The 21,878-nt window shown below is 45.1% G+C and overlaps 3 protein-coding genes, 7 non-coding genes and 17 pseudogenes across 10 annotated transcripts in view; 25 read left to right on the top strand and 2 right to left on the bottom strand.

The window, feature by feature from the left end:
* The window catches only part of LOC140292462 (NLR family CARD domain-containing protein 3-like), a 596,771-nt gene that overhangs the window by 144,665 nt on the left and 430,228 nt on the right, over positions 1–21,878 (bottom strand). The window lies entirely within an intron of this gene.
* The window catches only part of LOC140291480 (NACHT, LRR and PYD domains-containing protein 3-like), a 227,820-nt gene that overhangs the window by 14,174 nt on the left and 191,768 nt on the right, over positions 1–21,878 (top strand). The gene's annotated exons all lie outside the window — the stretch shown is intronic.
* On the bottom strand, positions 2,529–4,569 carry LOC140295279 (high affinity immunoglobulin epsilon receptor subunit alpha-like). The gene is made up of 5 exons (XM_072379646.1): positions 4,350–4,569; positions 3,755–4,111; positions 3,254–3,499; positions 2,743–2,766; positions 2,529–2,650 (listed from the first exon to the last, which is right to left on the bottom strand). The coding sequence occupies exons 1-5, from the start codon at positions 4,567–4,569 to the stop codon at positions 2,529–2,531; spliced, it is 969 nt and encodes a 322-aa protein (XP_072235747.1).
* On the top strand, positions 5,597–5,715 carry LOC140278245 (5S ribosomal RNA). Its single transcript, XR_011909185.1, has one exon. It is a non-coding gene; the product is annotated as a 5S ribosomal RNA (ribosomal RNA).
* LOC140290976 (5S ribosomal RNA) lies at positions 5,985–6,103 on the top strand. The gene has a single exon (XR_011912409.1). It is a non-coding gene; the product is annotated as a 5S ribosomal RNA (ribosomal RNA).
* On the top strand, positions 6,373–6,491 carry LOC140297931 (5S ribosomal RNA). The gene has a single exon (XR_011913622.1). It is a non-coding gene; the product is annotated as a 5S ribosomal RNA (ribosomal RNA).
* LOC140300200 (5S ribosomal RNA) lies at positions 6,761–6,879 on the top strand (annotated as a pseudogene).
* Positions 7,149–7,267, top strand: LOC140317160 (5S ribosomal RNA; annotated as a pseudogene).
* LOC140296689 (5S ribosomal RNA) lies at positions 7,537–7,655 on the top strand (annotated as a pseudogene).
* LOC140300198 (5S ribosomal RNA) lies at positions 7,925–8,043 on the top strand (annotated as a pseudogene).
* On the top strand, positions 8,313–8,431 carry LOC140317149 (5S ribosomal RNA; annotated as a pseudogene).
* LOC140296688 (5S ribosomal RNA) lies at positions 8,701–8,819 on the top strand (annotated as a pseudogene).
* LOC140296233 (5S ribosomal RNA) lies at positions 9,089–9,207 on the top strand (annotated as a pseudogene).
* On the top strand, positions 9,477–9,595 carry LOC140300197 (5S ribosomal RNA; annotated as a pseudogene).
* LOC140291371 (5S ribosomal RNA) lies at positions 9,865–9,983 on the top strand (annotated as a pseudogene).
* Positions 10,253–10,371, top strand: LOC140276911 (5S ribosomal RNA; annotated as a pseudogene).
* LOC140308343 (5S ribosomal RNA) lies at positions 11,028–11,146 on the top strand (annotated as a pseudogene).
* Positions 11,416–11,534, top strand: LOC140296245 (5S ribosomal RNA). Its single transcript, XR_011912946.1, has one exon. It is a non-coding gene; the product is annotated as a 5S ribosomal RNA (ribosomal RNA).
* Positions 11,804–11,922, top strand: LOC140299122 (5S ribosomal RNA; annotated as a pseudogene).
* LOC140276905 (5S ribosomal RNA) lies at positions 12,192–12,310 on the top strand (annotated as a pseudogene).
* LOC140308332 (5S ribosomal RNA) lies at positions 12,967–13,085 on the top strand (annotated as a pseudogene).
* LOC140306602 (5S ribosomal RNA) lies at positions 13,355–13,473 on the top strand (annotated as a pseudogene).
* On the top strand, positions 13,743–13,861 carry LOC140298447 (5S ribosomal RNA). Its single transcript, XR_011914094.1, has one exon. It is a non-coding gene; the product is annotated as a 5S ribosomal RNA (ribosomal RNA).
* Positions 14,131–14,249, top strand: LOC140297534 (5S ribosomal RNA). Its single transcript, XR_011913260.1, has one exon. It is a non-coding gene; the product is annotated as a 5S ribosomal RNA (ribosomal RNA).
* LOC140297533 (5S ribosomal RNA) lies at positions 14,519–14,637 on the top strand. Its single transcript, XR_011913259.1, has one exon. It is a non-coding gene; the product is annotated as a 5S ribosomal RNA (ribosomal RNA).
* On the top strand, positions 14,907–15,025 carry LOC140294193 (5S ribosomal RNA; annotated as a pseudogene).
* On the top strand, positions 15,295–15,413 carry LOC140294192 (5S ribosomal RNA; annotated as a pseudogene).

The raw sequence follows: 21,878 nt of genomic DNA, 5'->3' as shown, positions 1-21,878 counted from the left end.
AAGCTATAATTAGCTTTGATGTTAGCTGTATGTTATATCCTCATTTGTCAGTCACTTTGGATAAAAGCGTCTGACAAATGCATAAACAAAGATCGGGAATACTAATTGGTCTAACCACAGTACATGTTTCCACTGTCTGATGGTCCATCCCAGATGCCCCTGAGCCCAGAGAAGTGGACGCCACCCCTGGACGAGGTTAACATAAGGCTTCTTTTCTGCACAGTAAAGTTTGTGAATGGAACTGTGTATTGTAGTTCTTGACAAAGGTCTCCCACAGTAATCCCTTGTTCACGGCGTAACCTACGGAGATCACGGGTGTCCAGCTTAGGCTTGTCCTTTACACACTGAAATGGTCATGGGTATGGTTTGAATCCACACTCAGCACAGGCAGACAGGTAGTAAGTTGTTAATGGCTGAACTTATAGACCGGTCCAGTAAAGAGCTGTGACAAAAAACAGAAGGGAACAGACAGAACTCGTTGTCGGAGACAGAAGACTGAGGTAATATCCAGGCCAGAGCTGAAACAGGCAGGTTGGCAACAGGAGATCAGGCCAGAAAGGACCGCTGGAAAGTCTGGCGTGACACGAGAACAATCCGGCACGACGGAGATGACAGGAGCAGTCTTAAATGCAGCCAGTGTTGATGAGAGGCAGGTGCTGCCACAGGTGTAGGGAGTTGGCCTGATGAGTGGGGCGTGGCTGCCTGACAGAGTGGAGCAGAGACAGGTGAGTGGAAAAATACCAGCAGACAGCAGATGAGCAGAATGTGACAGAAATTCCTCCAGATTCCTTGAATGCTTTAATTATATTCTGCACTGTAGAGGGAGAAATATGCAAATCCCTTCCGATCTTTCTTTGAGGAACAAACTGGAGATCCTCTGACCATCTTTGCTCCATAAATACTCAAATAGCAACATTATTATTTGGTACATACATCTAATTCTTATCTCATTGCTGGTATTTAAGCTTCTCCATCGTATTTAGGGTTTTGATAAAATAAGAAATCATCTGGTTCTCACCAGGGTTTAAAATGAGATTGTGGTGGAAATTTTAGTAATGCACAGAGTCAGTTATTTTCTTCTGAGGATATAAGAGGTTTTTATAATAATATCTTGCAAGGGAGAACAACACAGTACAAAATACAGTTGTTCTGACAACTGACCGAAGACACTTCAGTCATAATGCACATTGTTGCTGCATCGCTCCTTGGGTATTGTTGAGTCTTATCTACTTTTCCACCCTAACTACAGTCAAAGTTACACAGACACAGCTGCAAGTACCAGCTCCCCTTCTATCCTCTTTAAAGTGCAGCTTTATCACAGCACACAATGTCCTCGGGAGAAAAGAGAAAAACAGGATATGTTGCTATCTTGCAGGAGGCCATCTGCAGGTTATACACAGTAACACTGAGTACAATGCATGTAAGAATTAAGGGCAGAATATAGAATGTAGGCAGGGAACACCTCGCCAGTCCATCACAGGGCCACACAGAGACAGACGGTGCTAACCACCACGCCAACGTGAAGCCCATACCTGAATTCTATGTGAATAAATCCTTTGAACTTTACAAGAGAAGATCCATGTTATTAAAGATTTTTTCACATTTTAATATTCCCCCCGGCTGGGGGAATTAGGCAGAACACCTCATACTTAGAAATATGAGGTGAAGTAAAGTTCTTCACAGAGGAAAAACAACACCTGAAAGGATTCAGGCATTAAATGACAATTCAAACTGTTGGAAAATACTGTTTAAATAATTAGATCAAAAGTTTCAAGCATCACACACCAAAGAAAACACCCTTCCGAAAGTTAAAAAGTCATTTCTTTATTGTGATGATGAAGAACATCCAAAAAAAAAGCAACACGACACACAAAACAGTCATTTTGTTTGAACTGAACGTGCAGCTGAAGACAGTATTTCAGAAATGATGTTCAGTGGTGATATGAGCCACGGCATCATCATAGTCCAGTCCCTCATCTTCCTCATTTTGTGGAGATGTTGTCATGGAAACAGGTGGTTTCCTTCCTGCAGAGTTTAGAATACATTTTTCTTACTTTTGAATATTTGAAATCATTGTAATGTAACACGTACGGCGTTTCACAGAAATTATTATCAATAATTATTATCAATAATTATCTAAAATAATTTAATGACTTAATAATCAGCTCAACCTTTTAACTGAAGCATGAAAAATAATGAAGATGTAGTTAAACTGAAGAATGAAGTCTGATGGTGTGAACGCAGGAGTTTGATTAAAGAAGTAACAGTTTTAAATAAGCTCAGTTGGAAGCAGTGTCTCAGTCATAGTTACATCCTGTTATGATTTTACAGCAATAAGCTGCGGCTGTGCTGTTAGTAAAGTCACTCCTGATTATCCCCAGGTCTGCTGCTTTGTGCTAATTTGTTGACTGCTTCAGTCATCGCTGAGATGAACTGGTTGTTCATATAAAACATGTTGGTAGAACACTTGGAGACTTCCCCTGACTCTTGAGTTTTTAAATCACCATGATGTCAGTGTGAGTGGAGCTTTACCGGTTGGTCTGTGTCGATACAAAGACACCACGAGGACGGTGGAGATCAGGTACGGAGCGCAGACCAGGATGTGGCGCCACGTCCAGCGCAGTCGGCGTTGGTTCAGAAACCTTGAGAGCTGGAAGAAAAACAAACACAAACACAGCTCATCGGAAGTTCTAAAATCCCATCCGTTAACAGTCACATCACGAAACAAACGTCATCCTGTACCGACTAAACGAGGAGCACTGTGTCCTGTGGACAACAAACAGGAAGGTTGTTTGAGCAGCTCTGTTTTTATAAGCATACAAAGTCTTTGAGTTTCAAACACCCATAAAAAAGGCTCTTAACCTTTTGGGGCTTGTCCAGGATTTGAAGATTTTACCTTTCTCACCGCAAATGCAACTAAAGCTCGAGAACCCAACAGGTTTTTGATTGGTCAGTCAGGTATTTCATCTCGAAGGCTGTCAAAATGTACAATAGAGACCAAATGGAAGGAAGCACTGCAGCTGAGAGTTTTTTATTTTGTGCCAAGAACAGAAGAAAAATAAACTGGTTTGTTGAAGAGCTGTTGTGCTTCAAATGTCATGGTGGTGCAGTAAGATATGGGTCAGATGTGCAGATAACAACTTCATGTAAGAAATAAATATGGTATATTCTGTGTACCAACAGATGGAGTTCTGCAGTGGGGAAGAAAAACTAAATATGATTCATATTTTCATTTGCCAGTGTTGATCTTTACCTCTTATCAGCAGCCAGCTGGGTGGAGACTTTTCGTGAATGCTGATGTTACACATGTAGAGGCCTTCATCAGACCTGGTAACATGGTGGAGGGTCATGTGACCTGTAGGCTCAGTCCTGATGGAGGAGCCATCTTTATAGAAAGCAGCTGGGAGGTTGGAGGAAGTGGTCTTTGATTGACAGCTCAGTGTGACGTCATCTCCCTCCATCACAGGGAGGGCAGGACTCTGCAGGATCACTGGGTTGTCTGAACATAGGATGAAAAATGTGTTTTTTTGTGTGTTTGATATGAAAGGATAGAAGTACATCACAAATTATGATCAGTTGCAAACATTTCTGCCTAATCAGAGCAGACTGGGCCCTGTGGGAGGAAACAGACTTAAAGAAAGAGGAGCAAACATTTTAAACATTGAAGACTGCACATCTGTTCTAATTTACCTCCACAATAAGTTAATAATCATGTAAATGAGTGTTGTATGGGTTTGGGTTCCACTGGTCCTACCGGTTATAGAGATGTTGACGGAGTTGCTCCGCTGCTTTGCAGGAGATTCACACCAGTAGATTCCAGAGTCCTGCTTTTTGGCTATTTCTATGGTACATTCAGCAGAATTCTGGATCCCCAATCCCTTACCACAGCTGGACAGAATGCCGTTATGCAAGAGGAACCTTTGAATCCTCCATCCATGAGAGCTGCTGTTGTTGCTGCAGCTCAGGGACAGTTTGTCATACTCAAACAGCTGAGACGAGTCTGGAGACACTGTCAGAAATGATGGTTTGGAATCATCTGGGATCAGAGAAAGAGTGGAACTTAGGGTGTACAGCAGCGCTTCCTTAAATGTTCCCGACAGACTCCCAAATACTGTGGAAGCAGTTTATCATTACTGCAGACTTACTGTACATGTGTGCAGACACTGGTTATCTGATGGACTCTTACTGGAAAACATTATGTTGACGTCTAACCCAACATGATCTCATGTCATATCAAATAAATAAAGCCCAACTTACGGTATATTCTGTGTCCCAACAGATGGAGTTCTGCAGTGGGGAAGAAAAACTAAATATGATTCATATTTTCATTTGCCAGCGTTGATCTTTACCTCTTATCAGCAGCCAGCTGGGTGGAGACTTTTTGTGAATGCTGATGTTACACATGTAGAGGCCTTCATCAGACCTGGTAACATGGTGGAGGGTCATGTGACCTGTAGGCTCAGTCCTGATGGAGGAGCCATCTTTATAGAAAGCAGCTGGGAGGTTGGAGGAAGTGGTCTTTGTTCCATTTTTTATTTGACAGCTCAGAGTGACGTCATCTCCCTCCATCACAGGGAGGGCAGGACTCTGCAGGATCACTGAATGTTCTTGACGTTCTGAAAAATGTGTTTATTTTGAAACTAATAAGACAAAAAGAGACTTGGAGACAAAAGCGACACATGCCGGAGGCTGAAATGAGTGCAGTAAAATAAAGATAAAGGAAAAATTCAGGATCTGAACATGAAAATATGTGTTTTTGATATGAAAGGATAGAAGTACACCTGAAAATGGTCTGAGCAATAATAAAGTAAATTCTGCAACAGAATTTATGTCTGAACTAACTGGATGTAATGAGGCTGACTGTTAGGGTTTTTAACATTTATCTCATGATATACCCTATGTTACAACTACCTGTTAGAAAAATTAACTAACAGACAACGGTATGAAACCAAGAAATCCCTCAGAGGCCTCAGAATTTTACTTGCAAGGGGAGAACAACACACAAACCTTCTCTCTGCATATTCACAAGAGTTCTCCAACGAGTGGTTGCCTCCCTTGCTCTTTTATTAGGTGACACACACACACATACATACAATCCCCTATGTGCCCAGGTCTGGCATATCTCCTTAGTTTGGAGGCATCTCCTTATTTGGGGAGCTATAAAGATAACAATCAGTGGGGAGACAACATTCCTTCTTCGAACACAGTTTTCTTTGTCTCCCAACTTCTCCTTGTGAAGTTTTGATATGAACTGGCCTCTTTGGCTGTGACTTTTATTTAATGATAATAAGCAAACTTTTCTGACAGAATACCAGGTGCTGTAAGTTTTGTCTCTTCTCTCTACCACCTGCATGTCTTTTGTTGCAACGTCTGATCACCCTGTGACACATGAGGAAGTTGGTCATCATCAGCTGCTGCTGCTTTGTTGGCAAACACGAAGTGATCTGAGAGTCTAAGTTTCAACTGCAGGTAATAATCACATCAGGGATGAAGATGTGCCCACTACAAGTTAGCCTTTCTCGGCAATTATCTGGTTACATCGAGGAACTGTATGATTCCAGTACCTATATAATGCACATTTGTGACAAACATTATTGCTTACGGCCACACCACCCTGAATATGCCTGACCTCGTCTGATCTCAGAAGCCAAGCAGGGTTGGGCCTGGTTAGTACTTGGATGGGAGACCGCTTGGGAATACCAGGAGCTGTAAGCTTTTTCTCTTCTCTCTACCACCTGCATGACTTTTCTTGCAACGTCTGATCACCCTGTGACACATGAGGAAGTTGGTCATCTTTAGCTACTGCTGCTTTGTTGGCAGACACGAAGTGATCTGAGAGTCTCAGTTTCAACTGCAGGTAATAATCACATCAGGGATTATGATGTGCCCACTACATATCAGCCTTTCTCGGCAATTATCTAGTTACATAGAGTAACCGTATGATTCCATCACCTATATAATGCATATTGTTCACAGATATTGTTGCTTACGGCCACACCACCCTGAATATACCCGACCTCGTCTGATCTCGGAAGCCAAGCAGGGTTGGACCTGATTAGTACTTGGATGGGAGACTGCTTGGGAATACCAGGTGCTGTAAGCTTTTTCTCTTCTCTCAAACACCTGCATGTCTGTTGTTGCAACGTCTGATCACCCTGTGACACATGAGGAAGTTGGTCATCTTCAGCTGCTGCTGCTTTGTTGGCAGACACGATGTAATCTGAGAGTCTCAGTTTCAACTGCAGGTAATAATCACATCAGGGATTATGATGTGCCCACTACATATCAGCCTTTCTCGGCAATTATCTGGTTACATAGAGTAACCGTATGATTCCAGTACCTATATAATGCACATTGTTCACAGATATTGTTGCTTACGGCCACACCACCCTGAACATGCCCGACCTCGTCTGATTTCGGAAGCCAAGCAGGGTTGGGCCTGGTTAGTACTTGGATGGGAGACTGCTTGGGAATACCAGGTGCTGTAAGCTTTTTCTCTTCTCTCTACCACCTGCATGTCTTTTGTTGCAACGTCTGATTACCCTGTGACACATGAGGAAGTTGGTCATCTTCAGCTGCTGCTGCTTTGTTGGCAGACACGATGTAATCTGAGAGTCTCAGTTTCAACTGCAGGTAATAATCACATCAGGGATTATGATGTGCCCACTACATATCAGCCTTTCTCGGCAATTATCTAGTTACATAGAGTAACCGTATGATTCCATCACCTATATAATGCATATTGTTCACCTATATTGTTGCTTACGGCCACACCACCCTGAATATGCCAGACCTCGTCTGATCTTGGAAGCCAAGCAGGGTTGGGCCTGGTTAGTACTTGGATGGGAGACTGCTTGGGAATACCAGGTGCTGTAAGCTTTTTCTCTAATCTCAACCACCTGCATGTCTGTTGTTGCAACGTCTGATCACCCTGTGACACATAAGGAAGTTGGTCATCTTCAGCTGCTGCTGCTTTGTTGGCAGACACGAAGTGATCTGAGAGTCTCAGTTTCCGCTGGAGAGAATAATCACGACAGGGATTAAGATGTGCCCACTACATATCAGCCTTTCTCGGCAATTATCTGGTTACATAGAGTAACCGTATGACTCCAGTACCTATATAATGCACATTGTTCACAGATATTGTTGCTTACTGCCACACCACCCTGAACATACCCGACCTCGTCTGATCTCGGAAGCCAAGCAGGGTTGGTCCTGGTTAGTACTTGGATGGGAGACTGCTTGGGAATACCGTGTGCTGTAAGCTCTTTCTCTTCTCTCGACCACCTACATGTCTTTTGTTGCAACGTCTGATCACCCTGTGACACATGAGGACGTTGGTCATCTTCAGCTGCTGCTGCTTTGTTGGCAGACACGAAGTGATCTGAGAGTCTCAGTTTCAACTGCAGGTAATAATCACATCAGGGATGAAGATGTGCCCACTACATATCAGCCTTTCTCGGATATTATCTGGTTACATAGAGGATGTGTATGATTCCAGTACCTATATAATGCACATTTGTGACAGACATTGTTGCTTACGGCCACACCACCCTGAATATTCCCGACCTCGTCTGATCTCGGAGGCCAAGTAGGTTTGGACCTGGTTAGTAAATGGATGGGAGACAGCTTGGGAATACCAGGTGCTGTAAGCTTTTTCTCTTCTCTCTACCACCTGCATGTCTTTTGTTGCAACGTCTGATTACCCTGTGACACATGAGGAAGTTGGTCATCTTCAGCTGCTGCTGCTTTGTTGGCAGACACGATGTAATCTGAGAGTCTCAGTTTCAACTGCAGGTAATAATCACATCAGGGATTATGATGTGCCCACTACATATCAGCCTTTCTCGGCAATTATCTAGTTACATAGAGTAACCGTATGATTCCATCACCTATATAATGCATATTGTTCACCTATATTGTTGCTTACGGCCACACCACCCTGAATATGCCAGACCTCGTCTGATCTTGGAAGCCAAGCAGGGTTGGGCCTGGTTAGTACTTGGATGGGAGACTGCTTGGGAATACCAGGTGCTGTAAGCTTTTTCTCTTCTCTCAACCACCTGCATGTCTGTTGTTGCAACGTCTGATCACCCTGTGACACATAAGGAAGTTGGTCATCTTCAGCTGCTGCTGCTTTGTTGGCAGACACGAAGTGATCTGAGAGTCTCAGTTTCCGCTGGAGAGAATAATCACGACAGGGATTAAGATGTGCCCACTACATATCAGCCTTTCTCGGCAATTATCTGGTTACATAGAGTAACCGTATGACTCCAGTACCTATATAATGCACATTGTTCACAGATATTGTTGCTTACTGCCACACCACCCTGAACATACCCGACCTCGTCTGATCTCGGAAGCCAAGCAGGGTTGGTCCTGGTTAGTACTTGGATGGGAGACTGCTTGGGAATACCGTGTGCTGTAAGCTTTTTCTCTTCTCTCGACCACCTACATGTCTTTTGTTGCAACGTCTGATCACCCTGTGACACATGAGGACGTTGGTCATCTTCAGCTGCTGCTGCTTTGTTGGCAGACACGAAGTGATCTGAGAGTCTCAGTTTCAACTGCAGGTAATAATCACATCAGGGATGAAGATGTGCCCACTACATATCAGCCTTTCTCGGATATTATCTGGTTACATAGAGGATGTGTATGATTCCAGTACCTATATAATGCACATTTGTGACAGACATTGTTGCTTACGGCCACACCACCCTGAATATTCCCGACCTCGTCTGATCTCGGAGGCCAAGTAGGTTTGGACCTGGTTAGTAAATGGATGGGAGACAGCTTGGGAATACCAGGTGCTGTAAGCTCTTTCTCTTCTCTCCACCACCTGCATGTCTTTTCTTGCAACGTCTGATCACCCTGTGACACATGAGGAAGCTGGTCATCTTCAGCTGCTGCTGCATTGTTGGCAGACACGAAGTGATCTGAGAGTCTTAGTTTCAACTACAGATAATAATCACATCAGGGATGAAGATGTGCCCACTACATATCAGCCTTTCTCTGCAATTATCTGGTTACATAGAGGAACCGTATGATTCCAGTACCTATATAATGCACATTTGTCACAGACATTGCTGCTTACGGCCACACCACCCTGAACATGCCTGACCTCTTCTGATCTCGAAAGCCAATTAGGGTTGGGACTGGTTAGTACTTGGATGGGAGACTGCTTGGGAATACCAGGTTCTGTAAGCTTTTTCTGTTCTCTCTACCACCTGCATGTCTTTTGTTGCAACGTCTGATCACCCTGTGACACATGAGGAAGTTGGTCATCTTCAGCTGCTGCTGCTTTGTTGGCAGACACGAAGTGATCTGAGAGTCTCAGTTTCAACTGCAGGTAATAATCACATCAGGGATGAAGAGGTGCCCACTACATATCAGCCTTTCTCGGCAATTATCTGGTTACATAGAGTAACCGTATGACACCAGTACCTATATAATGCACATTGTTCACCGATATTGTTGCTTACGGCCACACCACCCTGAATATGCCAGACCTCGTCTGATCTTGGAAGCCAAGCAGGGTTGGGCCTGGTTAGTACTTGGATGGGAGACTGCTTGGGAATACCAGGTGCTGTAAGCTTTTTCTCTTCTCTCAACCACCTGCATGTCTGTTGTTGCAACGTCTGATCACCCTGTGACACATAAGGAAGTTGGTCATCTTCAGCTGCTGCTGCTTTGTTGGCAGACACGAAGTGATCTGAGAGTCTCAGTTTCCGCTGGAGAGAATAATCACGACAGGGATTAAGATGTGCCCACTACATATCAGCCTTTCTCGGCAATTATCTGGTTACATAGAGTAACCGTATGACACCAGTACCTATATAATGCACATTGTTCACAGATATTGTTGCTTACTGCCACACCACCCTGAACATACCCGACCTCGTCTGATCTCGGAAGCCAAGCAGGGTTGGTCCTGGTTAGTACTTGGATGGGAGAATGCTTGGGAATACCGTGTGCTGTAAGCTTTTTCTCTTCTCTCGACCACCTACATGTCTTTTGTTGCAACGTCTGATCACCCTGTGACACATGAGGACGTTGGTCATCTTCAGCTGCTGCTGCTTTGTTGGCAGACACGAAGTGATCTGAGAGTCTCAGTTTCAACTGCAGGTAATAATCACATCAGGGATGAAGATGTGCCCACTACATATCAGCCTTTCTCGGATATTATCTGGTTACATAGAGGATGTGTATGATTCCAGTACCTATATAATGCACATTTGTGACAGACATTGTTGCTTACGGCCACACCACCCTGAATATTCCCGACCTCGTCTGATCTCGGAAGCCAAGTAGGTTTGGGCCTGGTTAGTAAATGGATGGGAGACCGCTTGGGAATACCAGGTGCTGTAAGCTCTTTCTCTTCTCTCCACCACCTGCATGTCTTTTCTTGCAACGTCTGATCACCCTGTGACACATGAGGAAGCTGGTCATCTTCAGCTGCTGCTGCATTGTTGGCAGACACGAAGTGATCTGAGAGTCTCAGTTTCAACTACAGATAATAATCACATCAGGGATTATGATGTGCCCACTACATATCAGCCTTTCTCTGCAATTATCTGGTTACATAGAGGAACCGTATGATTCCAGTACCTATATAATGCACATTTGTCACAGACATTGCTGCTTACGGCCACACCACCCTGAACATGCCTGACCTCTTCTGATCTCGAAAGGCAATTAGTGTTGGGACTGGTTAGTACTTGGATGGGAGACTGCTTGGGAATACCAGGTTCTGTAAGCTTTTTCTGTTCTCTCTACCACCTGCATGTCTTTTGTTGCAACGTCTGATCACCCTGTGACACATGAGGAAGTTGGTCATCTTCAGCTGCTGCTGCTTTGTTGGCAGACACGAAGTGATCTGAGAGTCTCAGTTTCAACTGCAGGTAATAATCACATCAGGGATGAAGATGTGCCCACTACAAGTTAGCCTTTCTCGGCATTATCTGGTTATATAGAGGAAGTGTATGATTCCAGTACCTATATAATGCACATTTGTCACAGACATTGTCGCTTACGGCCACACCACCCTGAACATTCCTGACCTCGTCTGATCTTGGAAGCCAAGCAGAGCTGGGCCTGGTTAGTACTTGGATGGGAGACCGCTTGGGAATACCAGGCGCTGTAAGCTTTTTCTCATCTCTCTACCACCTGCATGTCTTTTGTTGCAACGTCTGATCACCCTGTGACACATGAGGAAGTTGGTCATCTTCAGCTGCTGCTGCTTTGTTGGCAGACACGAAGTGATCTGAGAGTCTCAGTTTCAACTACAGATAATAATCACATCAGGGATGAAGATGTGCCCACTACAAGTTAGCCTTTCTCTGCAATTATCTGGTTACATCGAGGAACTGTATGATTCCAGTACCTATATAATGCACATTTGTCACAGACAATATTGCTTACGGCCACACCACCCTGAACATGCCTGACCTCGTCTGATCTCAGAAGCCAAGCAGGGTTGGGCCTGGTTAGTACTTGGATGGGAGACTGCTTGGGAATATCAGGTGCTGTAAGCTTTTTCACATCTCTCTAGCACCTGCATGTCTTTTGTTTCTACGTCTGATCACCCTGTGACACATGAGGAAGTTGGTCATCTTCAGCTGCTGCTGCTTTGTTGGCAGACACGAAGTGATCTGAGAGTCTCAGTTTCAACTGCAGATAATAATCACATCAGGGATGAAGATTTGCCCACTACAAGTTAGCCTTTCTCGGCAATTATCTGGTTACATAGAGGAACAGTATGATTCCAGTACCTATATAATGCACATTTGTCACAGACATTGTTGCTTACGGCCACACCACCCTGAATATGCCTGACCTCGTCTGATCTCGGAAGCCAAGCAGGGTTGGGCCTGGTTAGTACTTCGATGGGAGACCGCTTGGGAATACCAGGTGCTGTACGTTTTTTCTCTTCTCTCTACCACCTGCATGTCTGTTGTTGCAACGTCTGATCACCCTGTGACACATGAGGAAGTTGGTCATCTTCAGCTGCTGCTGCTTTGTTGGCAGACACGAAGTGATCTGAGAGTCTCAGTTTCAACTGCAGGTAATAATCACATCAGGGATGAAGATGTGCCCACTACATATCAGCCTTTCTCAGATATTATCTGGTTACATAGAGGATGTGTATGATTCCAGTACCTATGTAATGCACATTTGTGACAGACATTGTTGCTTACGGCCACACCACCCTGAATATTCCCGACCTCGTCTGATCTCGGAAGCCAAGTAGGTTTGGGCCTGGTTAGTAAATGGATGGGAGACCGCTTGGGAATACCAGGTGCTGTAAGCTCTTTCTCTTCTCTCCACCACCTGCATGTCTTTTCTTGCAACGTCTGATCACCCTGTGACACATGAGGAAGCTGGTCATCTTCAGCTGCTGCTGCATTGTTGGCAGACACGAAGTGATCTGAGAGTCTCAGTTTCAACTACAGATAATAATCACATCAGGGATTATGATGTGCCCACTACATATCAGCCTTTCTCTGCAATTATCTGGTTACATAGAGGAACCGTATGATTCCAGTACCTATATCATGCACATTTGTCACAGACATTGCTGCTTACGGCCACACCACCCTGAACATGCCTGACCTCTTCTGATCTCGAAAGGCAATTAGTGTTGGGACTGGTTAGTACTTGGATGGGAGACTGCTTGGGAATACCAGGTTCTGTAAGCTTTTTCTGTTCTCTCTACCACCTGCATGTCTTTTGTTGCAACGTCTGATCACCCTGTGACACATGAGGAAGTTGGTCATCTTCAGCTGCTGCTGCTTTGTTGGCAGACACGAAGTGATCTGAGAGTCTCAGTTTCAACTGCAGGTAATAATCACATCAGGGATGAAGATGTGCCCACTACAAGTTAGCCTTTCTCGGCATTATCTGGTTATATAGAGGAAGTGTATGATTCCAGTACCTATATAATGCACATTTGTCACAGACATTGTCGCTTACGGCCACACCACCCTGAACATTCCTGACCTCGTCTGATCTTGGAAGCCAAGCAGAGCTGGGCCTGGTTAGTACTTGGATGGGAGACCGCTTGGGAATACCAGGCGCTGTAAGCTTTTTCTCATCTCTCTACCACCTGCATGTCTTTTGTTGCAACGTCTGATCACCCTGTGACACATGAGGAAGTTGGTCATCTTCAGCTGCTGCTAATTTGTTGGCAGACACGAAGTGATCTGAGAGTCTCAGTTTCAACTACAGATAATAATCACATCAGGGATGAAGATGTGCCCACTACAAGTTAGCCTTTCTCTGCAATTATCTGGTTACATCGAGGAACTGTATGATTCCAGTACCTATATAATGCACATTTGTCACAGACAATATTGCTTACGGCCACACCACCCTGAACATGCCTGACCTCGTCTGATCTCGGAAGCCAAGCAGGGTTGTGCCTGGTTAGTACTTGGATGGGAGACTGCTTGGGAATATCAGGTGCTGTAAGCTTTTTCACATCTCTCTAGCACCTGCATGTCTTTTGTTTCTACGTCTGATCACCCTGTGACACATGAGGAAGTTGGTCATCTTCAGCTGCTGCTGCTTTGTTGGCAGACACGAAGTGATCTGAGAGTCTCAGTTTCAACTGCAGATAATAATCACATCAGGGATGAAGATTTGCCCACTACAAGTTAGCCTTTCTCGGCAATTATCTGGTTACATAGAGGAACAGTATGATTCCAGTACCTATATAATGCACATTTGTCACAGACATTGTTGCTTACGGCCACACCACCCTGAATATGCCTGACCTCGTCTGATCTCGGAAGCCAAGCAGGGTTGGGCCTGGTTAGTACTTGGATGGGAGACCGCTTGGGAATACCAGGTGCTGTACGTTTTTTCTCTTCTTTCTACCACCTGCATGTCTGTTGTTGCAACGTCTGATCACCCTGTGACACATGAGGAAGTTGGTCATCTTCAGCTGCTGCTGCTTTGTTGGCAGACACGAAGAGATCTGAGAGTCTCAGTTTCAACTACAGATAATAATCACATCAGGGATGAAGATGTTCTCACTACGCGTCAGCCTTTCTCGGCAATTATCTGGTTACATAGACGAACTGTATGATTCCAGTACCTATATAATGCACATTTGTCACTAACATTGTTGCTTATGGCCAGACCACCCTGAACATACCCGACCTCGTCTGATCTCGGAAGCCAAGCAGGGTTTGGCCTGGTTAGTACTTGGATGGGAGACCGCTTGGGAATACCAGGTGCTGTAAGCTTTTTCTCTTCTCTCTACCACATGCATGTCTTTTGTTGCAACGTCTGATCACCCTGTGACACATGAGGAAGTTGGTCATCTTCAGCTGCTCCTGCTTTGTTGGCAGTCACGAAGTGATCTGAGATTCTCAGTTTCCACTGGAGAGAATAATCACGACAGGGAAGAAGATGTGCCCACTACGCGTCAGCCTTTCTCGGCAATTATCTGGTTACATAGACGAACTGTATGATTCCAGTACCTATATAATGCACATTTGTCACTAACATTGTTGCTTATGGCCAGACCACCCTGAACATACCCGACCTCGTCTGATCTCGGAAGCCAAGCAGGGTTTGGCCTGGTTAGTACTTGGATGGGAGACCGCTTGGGAATACCAGGTGCTGTAAGCTTTTTCTCTTCTCTCTACCACCTGCATGTCTTTTGTTGCAACGTCTGATCACCCTGTGACACATGAGGAAGTTGGTCATCTTCAGCTGCTGCTGCTTTGTTGGCAGACACGAAGTGATCTGAGAGTCTCAGTTACAACTACAGATAATAATTACATCAGGGATGAAGATGTGCCCACTACAAGTTAGCCTTTCTCGGCAATTATCTGGTTACATAGAGGAACTGTATGATTCCAGTACCTATATAATGCACATTTGTCACAGACTTTGTTGCTTACGGCTACACTACCCTGAACATGCCCGACCTCGTCTGATCTCGGAAGCCAAGCAGGGTTGGGTCTGGTTAGTACTTGGATGGGAGCCAGCTTGGGAATACCAGGTGCTCTAAGCTTTTTCTCTTCTCTCTACCACCTGCATGTCTTTTGTTGCAACGTCTGATCACCATGTGACACATGAGGAAGTTGGTCATCTTCAGCTGCCGCTGCTTTGTTGGCAGACACAAAGTGATCTGAGATTCTCAGTTTCAACTGCAGGTAATAATCACATCAGGGATGAAGAGGTGCCCACTACATATCAGCCTTTCTCGGCAATTATCTGGTTACATAGAGGAACTGTATGATTCCAGTACCTATATAATGCACATTTGTCACAGACTTTGCTGCTTACGGCTACACTACCCTGAACATGCCCGACCTCGTCTGATCTCGGAAGCCAAGCAGGGTTGGGTCTGGTTAGTACTTGGATGGGAGCCAGCTTGGGAATACCAGGTGCTCTAAGCTTTTTCTCTTCTCTCTACCACCTGCATGTCTTTTGTTGCAACGTCTGATCACCCTGTGACACATGAGGAAGTTGGTCATCTTCAGCTGCTGCTGCTTTGTTGGCAGACACGAAGTGATCTGAGATTCTAAGTTTCAACTGCAGATAAAGGAAACTTTGTAGGATAATCGTGTTTTTGTCTATGTTTTTGATGAAATAATTATATTGGTGACTAAGATGCTAAGGTAAAGCATAAGGATAAAAGTACCGCCTGTGGAGACGTCAACCACCGTGCCTTCTCGAGGGGTGTTCCAAGGCAGGGAAAAAACTGTAGAAAACAGTAAAGTACAGCGAGTACAAAAAAGTAACTGTTGAAGGAAGAGACTTGCAGTTTACAAAAGGATTGATGTTTTCCAAAAAAATTGTTGTAAAATGTACCTATGTTATTGTTAATCTGTAATTAATTAACAAAGTTAAAGTATAATTGGAATAGTTGCTAAAAGTGCAAACTATGCATAGATGAAAGGTGTCAATATTGTAAGAATAGTGCATAAGCATAAATAAATAAGATATGGTCGCTAGAAACGTCGTGGTGTAACGAATTGACACACGATAGGCGATATTATCTCTAAAAAGTTCCAATTAAGCATAAAGCAGTGAAAATAATTATTAGTAGAATAACGAAATTGTAACAAAAATTGGGAAATACCAAAGTGCAGATATCAGCTCTGCATTGAGTAGAGCAGGGGCAGTGGGAAAGAAAGCAGGTGTAAGAAAGTAGGTGATAGAAGGAAAAATTAATAAGTAACCACACTACCCCGGAGATTGCTGTGAACTGCCATAAAACATGGGAGCCAACAAAAGTAAGCAGAAAAATGAGATAACGCCTGCAAAACTAGTCATTGTCACCCATCCAACAAACAGGCGCAAAATTCTCAGATGTATGAAAAGTTGGCACAGGATAACATCTGGTAAAAATCGATGGCCTCTCGAAGGCAGCTTTGATCCAAGATGTTGCGATGAGGTGGAGGAAGAGTTGAGAAATAAAGACAAAAAGTACGATGTAACACACATGAAGAAAAAACAGAAGAATGCTGAGCAGAGAGACATCCTGCAGTATTTCAGAGTAGAAGCCAGCAGAAACCCCATGATAAATAAAAACACAGGCCCCAGACCACCACCTTACAACCCTGGTAGAGCGGGACAATTTGTGCAGCTAGAGCAGAACAGAGCAGGGGGAATAATTACAGGAACAATAAAGATTATAGTAAACGAGGAAGAGGAAGAGGAAGAAGAAGAAATTAGGCCACCCAGACACAGGAAGGCAGGTGCCTCATCATCATCTCGTCACCACTCAGAAAGTAGGCTACGCAGGGAGAGGGAGACAAGTGAATCATCATCTCATCAGTATGCAGATGAGGGAACACATAAGAAATCAACACACAAGACGCAGAGGGAGGTAGATGTAGAGGCAGAACCTAGGAAAACAGGATCGGGGAAGGATAGTGGCAACTGGAAAAAGAAAACAATATTGGAAGAAGAAAAAGACCAAGCAATGATTGACCGACTAATGACAGAGAGTCAACAGGGTGCGACCGGGCCAATACCGGAAAGGTCAGAAGAACAGGAAAAGGAAGAGGGATCAGAACTTTCGATTGGCAAAGGTGAGGCCAGAGACTCACAGGATGAAGGTGAAGGGTCAGACATACCAGCAGACGATGAAGATGAAGACGAGGAATACGAACAGGAACGTGAGAACCTGAAAAGTCAGCAGGCGTGCGGCAAGGAATGTTCACCACCCCCACGCTCTAAGACCACAGAGACAACTTATGATCTTGACTTACTGATGGAGACAGGAAACAAAAGTGAGAGGATGGAGTTGCGCAAGCGAAGACGGCAGCAGACCTCACAGCGACAACCCCCCTTTGGAATGCACCCACTGCTGGCCAAAGGACCCAATAACAGCTTCAGGTATGTGCCATGGTCATTTATGGATATGATGACACTTGCAAGTAAACTAACTCCTTTAACAGACGGAGCTGACAAATGGATTGAGAAGCTTGAAGAACTCACTGGAGGACTTAAGCTGGCGGGTGGCGACATCAAGGCACTGCTGATAAAGACAGCAGGACAGGCAGCCGCCACAGAAGTATTCAGGATGGCTGGATGTATCAGGTTGGCTACCACACACAAATATGATGCGATAACTTTCGACCTGATACGACCGCAAGTGTGGCGGGCCCTACGAGAGAAGTACCCTTCACGCATGGATCCAGCTGAATTGGAGAAAGAATGTTTGAAAGATAGTGACAGCCCTTCACAGTTCCTGCATAACTATCAGAGAATGTGGAAGGCGGAGACGGGAAGTGAGTGGGACAGTAATGAATCAACAAAAGCTCTGTTTATGTTGTATGTGAAAAACGCCATGCCTAAAGAAGTACAAGATAAGTTGAATGCAGTGGTGGGGTTGATGAAAATGGACTGGACAGTTTTTTTCTGAGCATATAATACACTATGTGAAGGCACACAGGGCTGAGAAACAGGCCTTGGACGATCAGAGTAAGATGCTGGCTACTAAACTGACTCAGCTACAAATAGGTGAATTGGCAAAGCAGAAGAAGGAGAGGGAGAGACCAAAGCCTCAAGCAGCAGTAAGTGTGGCCGCTCCAGTGGAAGGAGGACCAACAGAAGGAGGGGTAATGCAGGCACCCGTCATTACACCCACCATGTCATCACCTCATGTTCAACCAACATCTGCTGTGCCTAATGTATATCCCACAGCTCCACCTGCAGGGTAATTCCAGAATCAGCAGATCCCTCCAATCCATGTGCACCTCAACCAAGGGGGAGGCATCCAGCAGCCTGCAGCAGGAAGAGGACGTGGTGGCCCTCCCATGCGAGGTAGATGGAGGAGGCCCCAAGGACCGTCTGGGGGACCCCCACCCGGGCAACATCAACCACAGCCACAGGTAGCCTCAACGGCACCCTCATTCCAATCAAGACTGCAGTGCTGGGGGTGCGGACAGACGGGACACATGCAAAGGAACTGCTCTATCAACCCATGGCCAGAGCCCCAACAACCGGGTTCAGGACCCCCAAGCACTGGGACAGGTGCTAATCCTCAGAACAATGGACCATGGATGGGTCCAGCAGCACATTGGCAATAGGGAGGCCCAGAGAAACCTGAAGGGGAGGTGATTTTACCAATTTTAACACAACGCCCACATGCTGAACCCACAATAGATGTAACTGTATATAACCAGCATCACCAGTTCATGATAGACACAGGAGCCACATACTCCTGTATAGGAAAAGACGGAGCCAGCCTTCCCCTCTCAGCTTCGAAGATTCGAACAGTAGGTTTCTCTGGGAAAACACAAATAATACCAATGACTGAACCGGTTCCGTTGAAAATAGGAGAAAAGACAATCTATTCTTCTCTTTTATATTCAGCAGATACACCAATTAATCTCCTGGGAAGAGATGTGTTGTGTAAGCTTAATGCAAAAATCAAATGTACTCCTGATGGCATCTATTTTGAGGTGACAGACGACCAGTCGGATAAATCTGATAACATGTCTGTTCCTATGATGCCACTAACAACTCCTACAGGATCTCCACAGATGCCAACTAACAACCCAGAGGCCCAAGTTTTCTGGATGAAGCTGACAACACCGGACTCTTTTCTTCGTCATGAATGGGAAGCATGGAGACCACTGGTAATGAATCACTATGACATGGCTAAAGAGCCAACACTCCCACTCCATTGCACCATGTTTTACGACAAAGATCAAGTTCACGAGGACTATGAGAAAAGTTGGGATGAAAACATCAACAACAAAGCACTGATTGTCCAGTACGAAGACGTCATAGTAGGACCTCAAGGGGCAGCTGCAGCTGTGAAGTTTGCAGGAAAAGATGTCAGTGACTGGTTTCAAGTCCCCAATTCCACACCTCACGTCACTCTTTTGATTGCTGACAAGTATGAATCACATGACTTGGGCCCCATGGTTCAAGCCGCAAGGCAAATCAAAGATTGGACTCCCACAGACTGCCACCAGATTAGTGTCTCCGCAGATGGACAATTTTTCAAAATCACTTTCACATATGCAGATGAGGTGATAGCAGAAAGGGTTAAGGTATCCAGAGACAGGGTTGGGCTTATGGTGACAACTGAAGAACACTTGACACTATTAGAACAAGTCCCATCCCAAGTATGGTCCCAACACAAGACAGATGTAGGGATAGTGAAATCGGCTGAACCACAGCGATTCCACTTGAAACCAGGCATCAGATTGCCGTATCAAAAACAATATCCCCTCAGACAGGAAGCCATAGACGGTATAAGTCCCATCATAACAGGATTAGTGGAGGCAGGGGTCCTGATAAAAACGAACAGTGCATGCAATACCCCCATCTTTCCCATAAGGAAACCAAATGGTGATGAATACAGACTAGTGCATGATTTAAGGCTAATCAATGCTATTGTTGCAGAAGAAGCGCCCATTGTGCCTGATCCACACACATTGTTGTCCAACATACCACCAGGCACAAAATGGTTCACAGTGATAGACCTGTGCTCTGCATTCTTCAGTGTACCAGTGCATCCAGACTCCCAATATTTGTTTGCATTCACATTCAAGGGTCAACAATACACCTATACTCGCTTGCCACAAGGATTTGTACACTCTCCCTCCATCTTCAATCGCGTTCTTGCACATGATCTCAATCACTTGGACATACAGTCCACCACCTTAATGTATGTGGATGACATTTTGATTTGCTCTGACTCAAAAGAACAGTGCGAGAAAGATTCCATCGCTGTATTGTCAGCTCTGGCGGAAGGAGGACACAAAGTGAGTAAGAAGAAGCTGCAGTTCTGCCAAACAACGGTTGAGTATTTGGGCAGACAGCTAAGTGGGGACAAAAGACAAATTGCACCGTCCCAGCTTGAAGCCATCAGTAAAACGCCTAAACCTCAAACTGTTGGTCACATGTTGTCTTTCCTTGGTATGGCAGGTTATAGCAGGCCCTGGATTTGTGATTACGCTTTCAAAACGGCACCATTAAGAGCTTTGATCCGTGCAGCGGGACAAGGACAACAGTCGACCCAGCTGCAATGGACTGATGAGGCAGAAGGGGCTTTCCAGCTGCTGAAAAATGATCTCCAGACTGCCCCAGCTCTAGCCAATCCAGACTATGGCAAACCATTCCATCTGTATGTGGCAGAAAAGCAAGGGTATGCATGCGCAGTATTGATGCAAGAAACCCCAACAGGTAAACAACCAATTTTGTACTACAGCACAAAATTAGATGGTGTGGAAGAAGGGCTGCCACCCTGTTACCAGGGATTGGCAGCGGCGGCTTTTGCATACAAGAAGGCCTCTGTCATTACTATGGGCCATCCAATATTCTTGTACACTTCACATCAGTTGCATGCAATGCTCACAAGCCCACGCTTTGTGATAACCCAAGCACGACGAACGGGTTATGAGATCCTGCTTTCAGGACCTGACTTGACGGTACTGCGATGCACTACCACAAACCCGGCCACAAGAATGGTACTGCCAACAGAAGGTGAGCCCCATGATTGTCTCAAGGAGACGGACACCTTCATGAAAGTCAGGGATGATTTATTCAATCACCCTATTCCGTCCGACCTGACCTTGTTCGTTGATGGCTCATGTGTCAGGGGCGAGACAGGGAACAAGGCTGGGTATGGAATCGTCCAACTTAATCCTGATGGCTCCTTCACCAAACTACTATCAGTGAGTCTGGACCAGCCTTGTTCTGCCCAATTAGCTGAGATCAAAGCACTGACAGCAGCCTGTAAATTAGCAGCTGACAAAAGGGCAACAATCTACACAGATAGTGGATATGGCTATGGAGTGTGCCATATAAACGCCAGTATCTGGAAGCAAAGAGGGTTTGTGCGTACTGATGGCACCCCTGTGACACATGGACAAGCAGTGATCGAACTAATACAGGCCATACAACTTCCAACCTAGTTAGCCATTGTTAAATGTGCAGCACATCAAAACAACACCTCACCCATTGCGGTAGGCAACAATTTGGCAGACGAGGCAGCCAAAGAAGCGACAGGACAGGTAGTGCAGGGACCAATTCTGTTTGAGGAAGATTGTGCACCTATAACAAACCTAGCATCATTGATAGAAGCACAAAACAAGGTCTCGGAAGCAGAAAAACGCCTGTGGGTTCAAAGGGGAGCTGTTCGAACTTCACACCCCCATCTGGGGTTGTGGCGGGGATTCCGCGGGCATTTTGTTTTGCCACTATCCCTGCTGCCTATTGCTATCAAAAAGATGCATGAACCTGATCATTGTTCTAGGGCCCAAGTTATCAGAAAGCTGCAAGCTGTGTGGTGGTCGCCATACATGACACCGATGGTTGATAGAGAACTTGCCAGGTGTCCTCACTGTCCAAAGTACAATGTCCGCAAAATGTTTACCCAGCCTTTGGCTCACATT

The sequence above is a fragment of the Leuresthes tenuis genome, unplaced genomic scaffold, assembly GCF_036924035.1.
Source record: "Leuresthes tenuis unplaced genomic scaffold, fLeuTen1.0.hap1 SCAF_1, whole genome shotgun sequence".
Taxonomy (NCBI): Eukaryota; Metazoa; Chordata; class Actinopteri; order Atheriniformes; family Atherinopsidae; genus Leuresthes; species Leuresthes tenuis.
The sequence above is the reverse complement of the archived record's forward strand: the minus strand, read 5'-3'. Positions and strand labels throughout refer to the sequence as shown.

Bases quoted from the DNA above. Each gene is read 5' to 3' on its own strand.
- LOC140295279 (XM_072379646.1), bottom strand. From the start codon at position 4,569: ATGGAGGGAGATGACGTCACTCTGAGCTGTCAAATAAAAAATGGAACA. The intron at 4,112-4,349 runs GTAAAGATCAAC...CTGCTTCCACAG, and splicing joins CAGCTGGCTGCTGATAAGAG to TATTTGGGAGTCTGTCGGGA. The intron at 2,651-2,742 runs GTACAGGATGAC...TTTTTCTTCCAG, and splicing joins CAGTGCTCCTCGTTTAGTCG to CTCTCAAGGTTTCTGAACCA.